The sequence below is a fragment of the Mercenaria mercenaria genome, chromosome 13 (assembly GCF_021730395.1).
Source record: "Mercenaria mercenaria strain notata chromosome 13, MADL_Memer_1, whole genome shotgun sequence".
NCBI lineage: Eukaryota > Metazoa > Mollusca > Bivalvia > Venerida > Veneridae > Mercenaria > Mercenaria mercenaria.
In genome coordinates, this window is record NC_069373.1 from 33191332 (window position 1) to 33206960 (window position 15629).

The 15629-nt window shown below is 35.2% G+C and overlaps 1 protein-coding gene across 1 annotated transcript in view; it reads right to left on the reverse strand.

Moving 5' to 3' along the window:
- Positions 1-206: 206 nt before the first annotated feature.
- The window catches only part of LOC123528934 (testis-expressed protein 264-like), a 32609-nt gene continuing 17186 nt past the window's right edge, over positions 207-15629 (reverse strand). The window contains exons 2-3 of the mRNA XM_045309015.2: positions 5163-5384; positions 207-3805 (exon numbers count right to left, since the gene is read on the reverse strand). Of these exons, the coding sequence (XP_045164950.2) occupies positions 3131-3805; positions 5163-5384 (897 nt within the window). The 3' untranslated portion in view covers positions 207-3130. The remainder of the gene's footprint in view (positions 3806-5162; positions 5385-15629) is intronic.

Here is a 15629-nt window from a genome sequence, read left to right on the forward strand (position 1 = left end):
AAAGCTCACCCTGTCACTACATGACAGGTGAGCTAATAAAAATGCTCCCATATTAACCATATGATCAGTTTTCATTTTTTCCTCCATAGACTCGTTGGTTGGCAATCTATTGTTACAGTTTTAACCAAGAATAGAGTCTGTCTTCATAGTGTATTTCAATATATAAGTCTTCAGTGTAAGAGGAAATGCTGTAAGCAGAAGCAAAATTTACATTTCAACCAGTATTTTATTTACATCCAACAAAAACTACAAGTTGTATATCAATATAATTGAAAGCACATTTGTTTACCCAGAACACAATAATTGAAACACAACATTTCTTCATGTACAAAATACTCAGACAATTTCTTCACATTCAGTTGTGAAACTCATCTATGTAAACTGAAAAACTGATGCTACAATACAACTTTCAAAGCTGACAAAAATAGCTATACTCAATTTTGAACCAACACAGATATGTCACTTCAATAATGCCTTTAAATGCATACAAAAACATGTTTTCTTTTGCTTACAATTTCCTTCTTGATCAGCTGTACTTGTGTAAAACAATTAAAGCATGCAAGCACTGACAATATTCTGGAATGTGATAGTTTTACCCGATGCCTGTACACAGACAATTCAGTGGGTATACAGGTAGTATAACAAGAGCTGTCCGTAAGACAGCCAATGCTTGACTATTTGAATTGTTGTCCAAAAAGCAGAATGTTACAATACCTACTGGTATACTGTGAAATCATTAATATTCGTGGGGGACTAATTTTCGTGGATTTTGTGGTTAAGTCAATCCACGAAATTTAATCCCAACTAACAAGAAAATTTCTCATTCATTTTATGTTCAAAAGTTTAAATCCACAAATTCATATCCCCACAAAATTGCAGTTTAGATCAAAACCACAAAATTTCATGCCCACGAAATTAAATGATTTTACAGTATCTGCATTAGTTTTGAAGATAGTAACTTGTATGCAAGACTTTAACCTAGATTTTCTAAGTCCAAAAGGGGGTATAATTTGGCCAAATGCATGTCAAATTTATAGGACTTGCTGCTACCTGTGACTAGTTTTATAATCCTGAAGACACATGTGAAGTTTCATTTCAACATCTGCATTAATTTTTGAGATACTAACATATATGCAAAACTTAAACCAGGATTTTCTAAGTCCAAAATGGTGCAATATTTGACCAAAATACATGTCAGAGTTATGTGACTTGACCATGTGAGGTTGATAATTGGCCTAGAAAAAGTAAAAATAAGTTTCAAAGCTATATGCCTTTAAATGATAGTTATAAATACTTGCATGCAAAACTTTAACCAAGGTGCGACGCCAATGCCAGGGTGAGTAGAATAGCACCCCTATTCTCAGAATAGTGGAGCTAAAAATGACTGATTACATACTTTATGTCTTGGTAAATACAATTTGCTCCTAAGCTAAAGAATGCTATTTTTGACTAATATCTACATTGTAACTTAATCCTATTGCCTACAAATGGTGAATCATTCAGCCAAAATAATAAACACTCAAAGTCATCAGCTGATCATTAACTACTTTAGGTCACTGATCAGTGCTCCATGATTGCATAAAAGTTTCCCATCAAGAAAACTTGGAATTTTACAGGTCATGTTTATATGAAGGACAAATTACTGCAAGAACTCTCCTACAAATTTTATGAAATAATAAAGTCATGCTGGACACGATTGGTTCTGCATTTGCGACCAGTGTAGATCATGATCAACCTGCAAATCTGTGCAGTCTGATCATGATCTGCACTGTTTGCTATTCAGTCAGTATCTGTTTTGGTATGGACCCCTTTTAGGAGTTAATGGTACTGTCCAAATTGGAAGATGGACAAGTTCATCATAGAAATTTAGCATGGTAAGTGTAAAATGTTAATACTACACACAGCACCATCACAGTAGCTCCCCTTGAACCTTCTTCAGGTAAGCTAAAAAGTTCGCAAAAATGTGAAAAGTTTACAGTATCTCTGACAGTAGAATCTATCAACATGGTGATTAAAATATTTTTGATGTCATGTAATAAAAACACTAATGTAATGGCTTGCCAATCCATTGTAAAACAATTGGCCCTTAATCCTTCAGACCTTCAGTAAGTGTATAATAATACAAACAAGTACACAAGTGTAACATTAAAGTATAAAATAGCTATCAGGCATTGTTAGTACATAATTTTCGTGATCTTTTGCACAGTCGAACACAAAAATCACACTTCACAAAGATCACATTTTGACCTTTAGGCTTTAAATTAGGGTTATCATATGAGGGAAATTCAGTATGATTCTAAAGTGTAACAAGTGCCAAATTCTGAACTAGCATTTTTCTTAAAGATTTCTTGGATACTTTTCTCTTCTGCCTCAGAGCCCACAAATGACCTTCAAGTAATATTATATGTGTACAATAATACTTTCTCACTCAAGATATTAAGCCTTAGAATCCACTTTTACCAGCACGACGGTGAACACCAAGGTTTCTTTGATAAACCATTGAGCATTTACATTGTCTGTATACATGTACATTTGTAAATTATAAAGAACTTGGTTTGAATCTAACACTAGTTCACACTCACAGTTCACTACAAAAGTTTTTAAGTTGGTAGCCAACCAGATAATGTCTTTCCTGAACATTTCAAAATTGGTTAAACAAATATATGCCTTATAAATATCTGAAAGCCCCACTCATGGAAAAATAAAGTATTTATGGCAAATTTAACAGTATTGCACAAAATTAGCAATACATATGGCATACTACTTCAAAGCATATCTATCTATTCAATAAATTAAACAATTATATTAATCTTTTACAGAAATTACCAACTGGGCTACATTTTACCCCACAACCAACATTTGTCAATGATCTTGTTTTCTATTTTAAGCATTCCTACATTGTACTTCTATAAACTTGTATTCAGAAGATTACGTTTTACTTTTGATAGCTTTACAGCCACTCGTGATAATACTTTTTTCGCAGCTCACAAGATGAAAAAAGTAAGTACATCTTACTAAAAAAAAAACAAACAATGTCCTCTATATATTCCATGGTTCAGGTAACGGAAACAAATTTTGTTCTAGATATACATGGAACAAGAGTCTTGAAGCAAGTTGGAAAACAAATTCATTATGGTTCAGATTTTGTTTCATTGCTTCCCTCCAGAGATGCAGTTTCTTTTTCAGCTTGTTCCATATTAATTTCTTCAAAGGAAGAAGAAGAATCATTTCCATCTGCTCCAGCAGGACTTCTGACATCAGTCAGACTTTCAGTTTCTGTAGGAATGGCAGACGTACGTCCGGAACATATCCCAGAATCCTGCAGACTTATCCCGCTCTCATCACCTCTGCAAACAGAGTCATCTTTACCTACTTTCATCAATGCTTCCTCTTCCTTTAGTACATTAACATCTGTTTCTTCTAGAAGATTTGTACAAGCCTTTGAAGGTCTTACCTCAATGCTTGAACTTACTTCATCATCTTGAATGCTATCATCAATATTTTCCTCGTCATTTTTGTTGTCAGTATCAGACTCATCATCAGTGTACGTATTGTCACCATATCGACTACTTACGTAACTATGACTAAATGAGGAGACACTACGAGAGCATCTACTAGATGGCGCGGGACTTGATCTAGCCGATATATCCAAACTGGACTCATCTTTCTCTGCTTGATATTCTTCTGGAATGCATTCAAGGGCTTCTTTGGCAAAGAACTGCTCTTGCTGGGACAATGGTGCCATGAAGTGAATAACAGTAGGCTCATATATTTCAAGCATTGGATAAGCGCACAACTTGTGTTCCTGCAAATATAGACCAAAACAGCACTGTATTAAACTAAATTGTACTTCAATAAAGACAAGACAATAATGGCACTAGAAAGCAACTTTTCATTAGTCAGGATAATTCTGAAGTTTTTCAGCACAAAGGTTTGACATTAACAGTGACTCAAGTAGCAAGGCATATCGTCTCATTGTGAGGCATTTATGCGAAGTAATTTCAAAATCCTTTCATCAATGGCAGAGTTATGGACCGGACATGAAACAGACCCTGTTAACCTTTGACTTCTAAGTGTGACCTTGACCTTGGAGCTAGGGGTCTGGGTCTTGCGCATGACACGTCGTTTCATTATGGTAAACATTTATGCCAAATCAATTGAAAATCCCTTCATGGATGGCAGAGCTATGAACCGGACACGAAACAGACCCTGTTAACCTTTAACCTCTAAGTGTGACCTTGACATTGGAGCTAGTGGTCTGGGTCTTGTGCATGACACGTCGTTTCATTATGGTAAACATTTATGCCAAATCAATTGAAAATCCCTTCATGGATGGCAGAGTTATGGACCGGACACGAAACAGACCCTGTTAACCTTTAACCTCTAAGTGTGACCTTGACATTGGAGCTAGGGGTCTGGGCCTTGTGCATGACACATTGTCTCATTATGGTGAACAATTATGCCAAGTTATTTCAAAATCTCTGTATGGATGGCAGAGTTACAGCCTGGTCAAGAATTTACACGGACGGACGCATTGCACACGTCACACCGTCTCATTGAGTTAAACACTTTTTGCCAAATATAAACAAGATTCCTCAATGCATGTCAAAGTTATGGGCTGGACAAGATCTGACATGACCTTTGACCTCCAAACTGTGACCTCGACCTTTGAAATAGGAACCTGAGGTTTACGCATGACACTCCGTCTCACTGACGTTAACATTCATGCCAAATATAAATAAGACTGCTACATGTATTTCAAAGTTATGGGCCGGACAAACAAATCTGGACTAACGCACGGATGTACACACATACACCGAACAGCCATTTGGACAATTATGTCTTCGCTTCCGCAAGTGGGCTCAACAAAAATGAATTTCATTTCTGTAAGCCAAATACAGGCTTAATTTTACTTTTTCCAGATAAATGACGTTACGCCATATCTTCCGGTTTATCAAACAAGCAGAACTACAAATGTACCTTAACACAAAATGCTTGAAATACCAAACTCCAAAGTGAGCAGAGGTGGAGTAGATAGTGAACAGTCAAGAAATCATAAACAGCCATTAATATATTTTGATTAAGCAGAACTTATAGCTCTTTCCACTTGTAAAAATAACAGTAATAAATCCTGGGACTAGGGTACCTATTAAATCACATACCTTAATGTATTTGTTCATTTTTGGGTAGACCCTCATTACAGCTATCATGATGGACAGTGTGTTCACATATGGAAATGAAGTCTTTACACAGTTTGTTAGTGCGGGTAGTTCAATAATTTTGAAATCTTCAGATGTCATTCTCTCTACCACCTCAGGTTCTACTTTTACTCCGCCTTCACTGAGCACAGCTCCGACTATATAGCGACACTTGTCACTCGGTACCTGAAATATATACATCTAAGATATGTCTATTTAATATCAGAAATCTGACGCCAATCTGATCTCTGCTTTCCATAATCATAACACAACCTGTGACATTAAAGGTCGGTTAGGTAGTAAAGGGAAAATATTTGTTTTGGATACAATTCTTTTTGGTCGATACATATCTGATTAACATACATTTACAATATATAAATGTGTTAAAATACAAGAGCTGTCCGTTACACAGTACGCTCAGCATTTCTCAGTGCTTGAGTAAGCCTTGACTCTGAACTAGAGCTTTGCCAGTAAAATTTTTATAAAACTTTAACCAAAAGATTCTAAGTTAAAAAGGGGCATAACTCTGTCAAAATTCAAATCAGACTTATGGGGATTGTTTCTCCTGGTGTAGTAAATAACTACTTTAAGTTTCAAGTCAAAAGCTTTGATAGTAACAGAGACATTTGACTTTATCAAAAACATTAACCAAAAAATTAAAAGTTAACAAGAGCTGTCCATAAGACAGCCAATGCTTGATTATTCGAACTGTTGTCCCAGAGGCAGGAATTATTACCCTACATGTTAAAATATCTATAGAGTTTCAATCCAGTATCTGCTTTAGTTTTGGAGATAGTAACTTGCATGCAAAACTTTAACCAGAAGTTTTAAGTTAAAAAGGGGATATAATTTGGCCAAAATGCATGTCAGAGTTATGGAACTTGATGCTATCACCTAGTTTTATAACCCTGAAGACACGTTAAGTTTCATTTCAAAGTCTGCATTTGATTTGGAGATAGTAACTTGCACACAAAACTTTAACCAAAAGGGGCATAATTTGCCCAAAATACATGTCAGGGTTATGGGATTTGACCCAGTGACTCATTGAGGTTGGTAATTGACCTAGAACAGAAAAAATAAGTTTCAGACTATATGCCTTTAAGTAATAGCTATATGTACTTGCATGCAAAGTCTAAGTCCAAAAGGGGACATAATTTCGCTAAAATGCATGTCAGAGTAATGGCACTTGATGCTATCAACTAGTTTTATAACCCCGAAGACAAATATGAAGTTTCTATTCAATATCTGCATAAGTTTTAGAGATAGTAACTTGCAAATAAAAACTCTAACCATGATTTTCTAAGTAAAAAAGGGGGCATAATTTGGCCAAAATACATGCCACAGAGTTATGAGACTTGACCCAGTGAGGTTTGTATTTGACCTAGAAAAAGAAAAAATAAGTTTCAAAGCCATATGCTTTTAAATGATAGCCATATGTACATATGTCCAGCTTACATAACCCTCTCTATTCAGTTAACCAGTAAGAGCAAGAGTTACCTTTCCTGAGAACAGAATTTTTACAAATTATTTGTAAATTTACAGATTTTTCAATCTATAAATTTACAGGTTGTCTGTATGAAAACAGAGCTCTAGATAACCTTTTACATTAATGAGTATTTTATTCCCAAAATTTATAAATGAATGCTGGAAGCTGACATGCAATGTGTAAATCGGCACCGATCAGTTAGCTTGGCAAATGCTGAAAATTAGAATCATGGTATTATTTGAAAAAGAGTGCAAAAGACTTAAATCTGTATATAAACAAATATTTTATTCCTCTGCTGTAAATATGTCTCAGTGTACAACTTGGTTAATTGTAAATTTCAACTATGAATACAATCATGTGGGTATGACGGAACATATTTCACATTTTAGACGTCTTTCAAGCCCATCTGTCACTAACAAAGGGAAGATACTAAGTCTTGTCCACCACTGAACAGTCCCCTCCATTACTACATAACCCAATTTGTTTTTCTTCGATTTGCCCATCTGTTCTACCACTGAATCAATGAAACACCCTACTCTCACTAAAATGTGGTGTCTCAGTTCGGATGAAGAAGGAGAATAAAGGTGTATTTTTTGCGTAATCCTTTCTTAATCTGCCTGCCCGTGCATTAAATGGTGAAGGGAAGACATGTTTTTTGCTTCTGGGCCAAGTTGTTTCACATTTGCAGCGTAAGCTGTTTTGCCTCGGGCAACCGGCTAGGCATTCATTTGGTTTCCCAGCACTTCCCCAGTCTATCAGGGGTACGCCGATGTGTGCCAGTCTAGCAAAATAGGAAAAGCTGCAAATCATATATATTCGCGATATAAAATCAGTTAAACATCTGAAAAATTGGGTTAATAACAGTAAAGGTAGAAACATACTACAAGAAATATTTTGCTAACTTTTTTTGACAAGGCCTCAATAGAAAATCATAATAAATTGGAAATTTATCTCTTTTATTTGTAGCTCACATGGCCGGGGTATGCCGAAGCGTTCGTTTATTATTAAACCGGCGAAAATTATTATCTTGTCGCTCATTTGACCGGCATGTCCCGGGTTGAGTGAAACGAATTGGCCCTCTGTTTAAAAATGCTTGCATGATCAAAAAGAAAAAAATTAAGCGTTTCATGATACTGATTTTGGTTTCTGTTCAATTGGTAGTTTCTAGCCTTAGATGCGATTGGCAAGGGTCAAAATTCTAGAATAAAAGTAAGTCTCAAAACTGAAGGCCCTGTTTTCCTTCAATATGATATTCAATGCTGGCTTTGGTGCTCTGGAATGGACGTTTTAAAAGCATATGGTTCTGACACCAAAACTGATGGAAAAAAGCCAATTTGGGAGAGCTGTAGTGCTCGCGTACGGTCTGGTACGGCCTACAGGGCATTAGCCTGAACACGGAACACAGCAAGAGTGATTTCCCTAAGTTGGCGCGGGCAGCACGAAAAGACATTGCTGGTGTTGCTAGTCAATATTATTTGGCTATTGTCCCGAACAGCATAAAGTACAGACTGATTCCACCTGGTAAGTTTCCCACAGTTACAATAGAGCATTTAGATGTACTAATATGGATTTGATGTGATGTCTATTGTCACTAAGGCCATCCTTAAAAAATTGTTTGTTTGCAGTAACGTGACCCAGAATTTTTAGTGTGAGTAGGTAGGTAGGGATTTTTTTTTTTTTTTTCGTTTTTTTTTTTTATTTTGTATGCTAATTGTACAACACATACATTTTCTTTTTAACCCTCTGGTTTATACACCTTCTGGGTACTAACACTTCTCTGTAGAATGCTAACTTGATTGTAACATATCTGCAAGGGTGGTAGTTTTCACATAGTATGAATACTAATATTACTAGTAATATCACCTTTTTAATAACAATAAAAACAACAGATTATAAGCCTGACACCAGTCAGAAACAGAGCTTATTATCTCCATATGAACTTAAAAATTTAAGATTATCAATATATTAAACAAAAATAATTGGCCAGACCTTTTGAATGTCCTTGCACTGGCTAGGGTAATAAAAAAAACATTACATTCCTTAGGATTCAGCATTGAAGTACATAGCAAAATCTTTGATATTTTAATACCCTGTAGACCCGAGTCTGATTACTAGCACCGCACTCCTTCAAAGCCTATGTATCATGTAATTTTAAGACAATACTTAATTGTTTTACATTGTTTACTCAGCGCTTAAGCTATGTTAATATTTTAGGGAGAAGTCATTTCTTCCTCAGCTAAGATTATGGAGAAGTGGAGTGATTTTAGGGAAACGCGGAAAGATTTTTAATAGCGCCATGACATGCAAGTTTAAAATGGAACAAAAATATACTTAGCAATGTAAACCTAATTTCTTATCCTTGTGAATCTAATGTGATTAAACTGCAAATTAGAGTTTTTTTCACTCTTGCAATGATTGTCTTAACCAAGAAAAGCCTAATCTGAATATGAATACAATTAAAAAAAGCTAGGTTAATTCCATATCAGCAAAAATAAATCAAGCTTCCAGTGCTAATGCACTCAAAGTCAAAACACAAAAACCCATAAAAGCATTTCACAGTCACTTCTTGAATTAAATACATGTCAATAGCAGTGACATCACTATGACATCACACATAATACACGTCTTCTTTGATCTGCTAGTGTCTTCTTTGATCTGCTACTGTCGCCACACATAAAAAGAAACAGTTGTCAAACAGATTAAACCCAGTTTCTGATGGCAGGTGTCAAAATTTTGCATGAATTTCAGTTACATTATTTAAGTCACAGAAAGTTTCAGTAATAATAACTATGTTTCTAAAGTCTGTGTTTTGAAAAATAGGAAAAAGTGGACCCATGAAAATTTAATTTCACGCAAATATGAAAATCTAGAAATGTAAACATTATGGATTTCTTTTGCTGGTTTTAGTCATTGCATTGAAAGGATGCTTAACTTTATAAATAAATTTTCAGGTCTAATATTTTTGACGTTTATTGTGCTCTTTCCAAGTGACTTGTGCAGTGTCACTGCAGTTTTATCCTCGGGGCAGATTAAAAAGATTATGCAACGACAAAAGATCGAAACTAAAATTATTGTTTGTTTGCAAAATTGTTTGAGAAATTATGACAGAATGATATCCAAGAATTTATCTTTTCCAGATGTTTTACGTACGAGAAAAATCATTATTTTACAAATCTAAAACTCGGTTAAATACGTCTGCAATATTGCACAGATAACACTATGTACCACGATTTGTTCATGTGGAATTTTCTAAACAACTTTTTGCATAATTTTGTAGTATATCAGGAAATCGGCAGGGCGTTCGGTAGACCCGAGCTTCTGGGTTTTCACTCGCACTTATAGAGAAAAACTCGTATTTGACCCGCACAAAAAAATTTCCCATGCGTCGGCTTGACCCGAGGAAATTTTCTTTTACGCGTCTCGAGTTCGAAAGAACTGCCCCTTGTCAATCAAAATCCCGGTGAATTCGAATATTGTTCGCCGCCATAAGCGGAAGTATGGCAGTAGGCGGAGCTTGGTATATTAATCAGCTTCTGGCAGATGTCAATCATGCCACGCGCCGACTGACACGTGGGCTTCTCGCGGTTTGTATTTGATACAATAATGTCCGTCATTGCCAAAGGTATTTATTGATCAATGTGTTAAAGTTAATTGATAAACAATGCATAGAAGAGCAGCCTATTATCGTATTTGTGTCACTTGTTAATTAGCGGTATACAGAAAGCGTAACATTCACACATTTTGTTTCTTATCGGTCATATCGATCATTCGTGTAGTTGAACCTCAACGAACACTGTCTTGGAAAACTTATACAAATACAAATAGTTACCCAAAAGAAATTTTTTTTTTTTTTTGAGGCCCCAATGGGTGACCCCGTTTATTCTCCCCGTCACATGGTTAGACATGGGTCGGGGAACCATCCCATGTTAACCTTACAAATACATACATACAAATGAGTTAAATGTAGGATATAAGAAAAACATAGGAAAAAAAGATTCCGTAATGACAATGTTCAGGGGAGATAACTATACAATTATGTTTATGGTCTGAGGCCTCAAAACATAGTACAAGATAAACAGATACTACAAATATATAAGTATATATAAATAGCCATATTCACGTACAGAAACGCAATTCATTATAATGATATTTATAAAAATTATATCTATTTACAATTATTGACCAATTAGCTTTTGTATAAGTGACCAGTGAGCTTTAATTTTCCCAGCTTTATCTGTTTCGCTATTAATTGAAGAGGCAAACTTTAAACTATTTCTTAACCCTTGCAGCGATGGAATGGTTTCTTTTCTTTTACACAAAAAAATATATCTTTTTATTTCCAGACTCAAAATGTTAAAAGTTTCAGGCTTTCCAGTGACTTTTGAAGAAAAAATAGGAGAAAAGTAGGAGCCTCTAACATAAAAAAGTAGGAGAAAAGTAGGAGGAAAGTAGGAATCAGATCATTAAAAGTAGGATCTTGTAACGGTCAACTTACCATTTGATCTTCTAATTACTCACATGTGCCATCATGTAAACACTTGAAATGAACTCATTCTTTGGTGTATGAAGCTGTTTTCATTCTCATCAGGTTCTGAAGTCAATGGAAGTGCTGCCATCAACCTAAAATTTTTTTTTCATTTTATTATTCAAACTGAACATTTTTACATATCATAAATCACAATGTTATATAAAAGCTACTGTTCTAGGGAGATATATTGAAAACTTTAAGCATTATGTTTCACAACTGGGCCTTAATACTATGCCTGAAAAGTTCTTTGAAACATATAGATTTTGTCCAAAAATAAGCCAAGTGTTTTCTGCTCATCTTCCCTAGAACAGTCTAGTTAATCTAGACAGTACAAAGTGATTATGTGTAGCTCTTTATATAATTACAGGCAATGGTATTATTAAAGGCACTATAAGCCACAAAGCATCTAAATGATACAGCAAAGTAAAGTATCATGCATTAGCAATAACATTTTCTAAAATGCAAGGTCAAGTAGATTTTAAAATGTTAGCTGAAAACATTGACATACAAGTACTAATCTAATACTAAAACAACCAAACATGTATTTTCTACATCTAGCAAGCCATGCCCCCATTTTAAAAATAACCCTAAATGATGGACTTAGCAGATATGAATGTTGTGCACTGTATTAATATATTGTTAACATCAGTTTGCAATACATATAATATTCCTATACATGATTGTGTCACACCATATTAAAGCTATATAACCAAGAGCTGGTTTTGTGGCTTATCCTCTCTCTGTATAGTCAATTTCCTTTCTTGTTTGATTTACTTGAGTCCAATGATGTTTTCTGTTTGTACATAAAATTGTCAAGCATCTTTTGCCGCTTGCAATCAATGTCTTGCCTTTTTTCTCTGCAACATTCCAAAGCATCACCAACCTTATCAAGGTTTGATTTGGCAACCTGTAACAATCCTTGTGCTATGTCTAATTCCTGGAAGTCTTTCTTCTTTATTGCTTCAGAAAGTCTATTATTTGCTTCTGCAAAGACATGCTTTGCTTTTGACAGATCATCCTTTAACTGCTGTTCACTCTTCTTTACTTCTTTTTCTTTTTCCCCTAATTTTCGTTTTCTTTCTTCATTCAGCTTCAGTGACTGCTGTTCTTTTTCTCTTTGTTCTTTCAATGCTTGTTTTTTTACTTTCAGTCAATCTAAATTCAGCTTTTTCTGTCTCAATTCTATCCTTATACTTCTGATAGGACTTGGCAACAGAAGACTGTAGATCTTTGGTCATTGGAATGTCTGTGACCTTACCCTTGTACATACCAACAGCATCCCTAGTCAACCTGAGGCCATTCAGGGATTCTTCAGACAATAGTGTTCTTTCATTAGTTAACAGTTTCTTATTGATAGACAGACTTCTTTCGACATCTGCATTCCCATGACTTATGCACAAACAGCTTATCACTAACTTTCTCAGATTTTTATACTTTAGACGACCTGATGGTGTTTTCCTGCTCAAGACATAGCCCCAATAATGATCTATTCTATCAATCTCATCCTGGTCATTATATATCTTGCTATCTGGAATATCATCTGCTCTATACAACTTCCATTCATCCCTGATTAAAGGAACTTCTTCTTTTGAAATACCTGGCAGAGTCTCTGATAGCCTTTTCAAGTGTTTAAAGGCACTTTCCTGCTCTCTTACTTCTGGATGTAAACACTGAATATTTTTTACCAAAGCAACATCAACCGGAAGCTTTTTAGCCAAGTAACTTGTTACTTCTTGATAAAATTTCCTCATGTCATATTGCAGACTTTTCTGCTTTCCTGAGTCAGCTTAGATAACGTCTTCTCAGTGTCACTACCAACTTCCATCTCTTTCAAATCAAGACAGTTGTTCAGATCTTTCACATCTAATTTAACCAGTTTAGACCCGATGGCATCTGCAACAATGTCATGTTTGACAAATCTAAGCATCAATGTCCTAATAAGGTCACAGGCTTCTGAATACAACATGTGAATTAGAGGCTCTTGCTTTTGGAACATGATCAAAAATCTTTCAAAGACTGGCCCCACACTAATAAGAAACTGAATCTGTGCTAGAATTTCTTTGGACTTCAGCTTTTCACAAATCCTGAGGTACCTAGAATTCTTCTTCAGATACTTGTCAGTTCCTTGATCTTTACTAATCTGTGGTAGCACTTTCAAGAAATATCTACTAGAACCCTCCCAATGCTTGAGTAGTCTTCCAAGAGCGGGTATCAATGTCAGCCACCTACACTGAACGTGTCTTACAAACATGTTTTCATCAAGATTAAGGTCTTCCAGCACTGCAGCATAATCTTCTCTCTGACAGGTGTGTGATTTAAACCACTGAAAGAGGTCGATGGCTAATTCCTCTGCATCCTCACCATAGACATTAAGACCTTTTCTGAATCCATTGTGAACAGCATGTATAGAACATGGAACAAATTCAGTAAGTTCAGGTAGACCGAGAGAAGCTTTATGTGTATTGACATGGTTCCAAACAGTCTTATTAACATTGGGACCATCACTCCCAAGTGATACTAATAAATCTAAAGGTATCTGATAAGGTGTTTCATTCAAAGTATCAATTAAAGCCTGTCCTACATCAACACCTTTGGCATGACCAAACAGTTCACTCTTTAAAAACATAGTGCTTATTTCACCTTTCTCTTCATTCCAAAACCTGATTAATATATCACACTGTTTCATATTTTGGACTGTACCAGTTTCATCAAACTGAATTGTATATGGTATCTTATCAGTTGCTATTTTATTTGCTATAGTCTGTCTAAAATAAGGACCAAGCCATCTGATATCATATATGATACTTTTGATTTACTCATTGTAAAGTCCTTTGCCACAGAGCTACCTGGGAACATGCTTTGGAATAACTCTGGTGTCCCATCACAAGAACTGTATGTGTAACCACTAGCTGCTACTTTAAACGCCCACAGTGTCTCTGCTTTACAAACTTGCTCCTTATGGGATAATGACTGGAGCTGAATGATTGAAGATTTTTTCTCGGTATCACCTCCTCCTTGAGAAGTACTTGCAACAACACTGCTCTGTTTTTCAACAAAGAACTTCTTCTGGGAGCATGAATTTCTTAATTTCATATTATCTTTGTGCTTTTGTCCATCAGCATGGTTCATAAGTTGCCCAACACCAGTATTGGAACATGAAATTGATTTATCACAAATAAAGCAGAAGCCATTCAAGTTAGATGACGAATCCTTTCTACACCACTGATTAAGTTTGTGTCCATTTTTATCAATCTTATTAAGCCAAGAAGCATTAAAATGAGTCTTTCCACCTGGCATAGTTAGTATCTATGTTAAAGGATGTTAGTTTATCTTTGGTACATCTAGACTGTTAGTTGACACCTGCAAAATATATCAAGTTAGCTCAGCTACTACAAGCATTAATGTTTGCAGCTGATACTTCAAAAGCTCAAATGTTTTCTTAAAACATTTTCAGTGGCTTAGAAATATTTTCATGTAATTATACATCAAAATATAAATTACATTTGAGAGAAGTACCAGTAGCAAACTGATCAGGTTAAGGCATCCCCGCACTGCTACAACAAATTCTTATCCGGCTTAGCCAGATAGAATTATAGTTGGTCACTACAGTTATGTTCTACCTTAACCTATGCTTAGAGTGAACAGAAACATTATAATGCACTTTGAAATAGTGAAATTCAGATCACAATATTTTATGTTTTAAAAAGATGTCTTTAGAAAATTGGGTCTAAGTCAAAGTACAGTGTATCATTTCTGTTCACCCAATTCCTCAGTTTGCACATCATTGGGAAAGAGTTACAGTGCACAGCAATCATATCTGTTAGCCTACTTGTGTTCAAATGTGTATCTCTTTACCTTTAGAAGACAATATTTGCTGGATCCGGCACTGAAGATTCCCTAAGAGGTCAATGGCAGCATGTCCAGTAGTCCAATCAGAGCCTGATGAGTAGCTATCACACCATAAATCATATAACACAATTCATTCTACAAATAGACTAAAGCATAATCATGTTAACTACTTAATTTAAAATTTCATTGAACATGTTTTAATTTTTTTTTATTTTGAAAATATCAAAAAAGTAGGAGAAGTAGGAGTTTTCTGAGAAAAAGTAGGAAAAATGTAGGAAGGGATCTAAATAGTAGGAAAAGTAGGAAAAAGTAGGAAAAAGTAGGACTACTTGAAAGCCTGAAGTTTCTTCTTGGTTTTTAGTATATCCTAAAATAAAAGACTTATTATCTACGTAAAATTTTACATCAAAGCGTTTAATCATATTCGTTATATCTCCAAGTAATGATTGTATATAAGTACACTCCCAGAACAAATGAAGCAAAGTTTCTTTTTCTAGTTTGCAAAAAGAACATAATTCTGTTGTGGATATCTTCATTTTATACAACAGAACATTTGTTCCTAAAATTC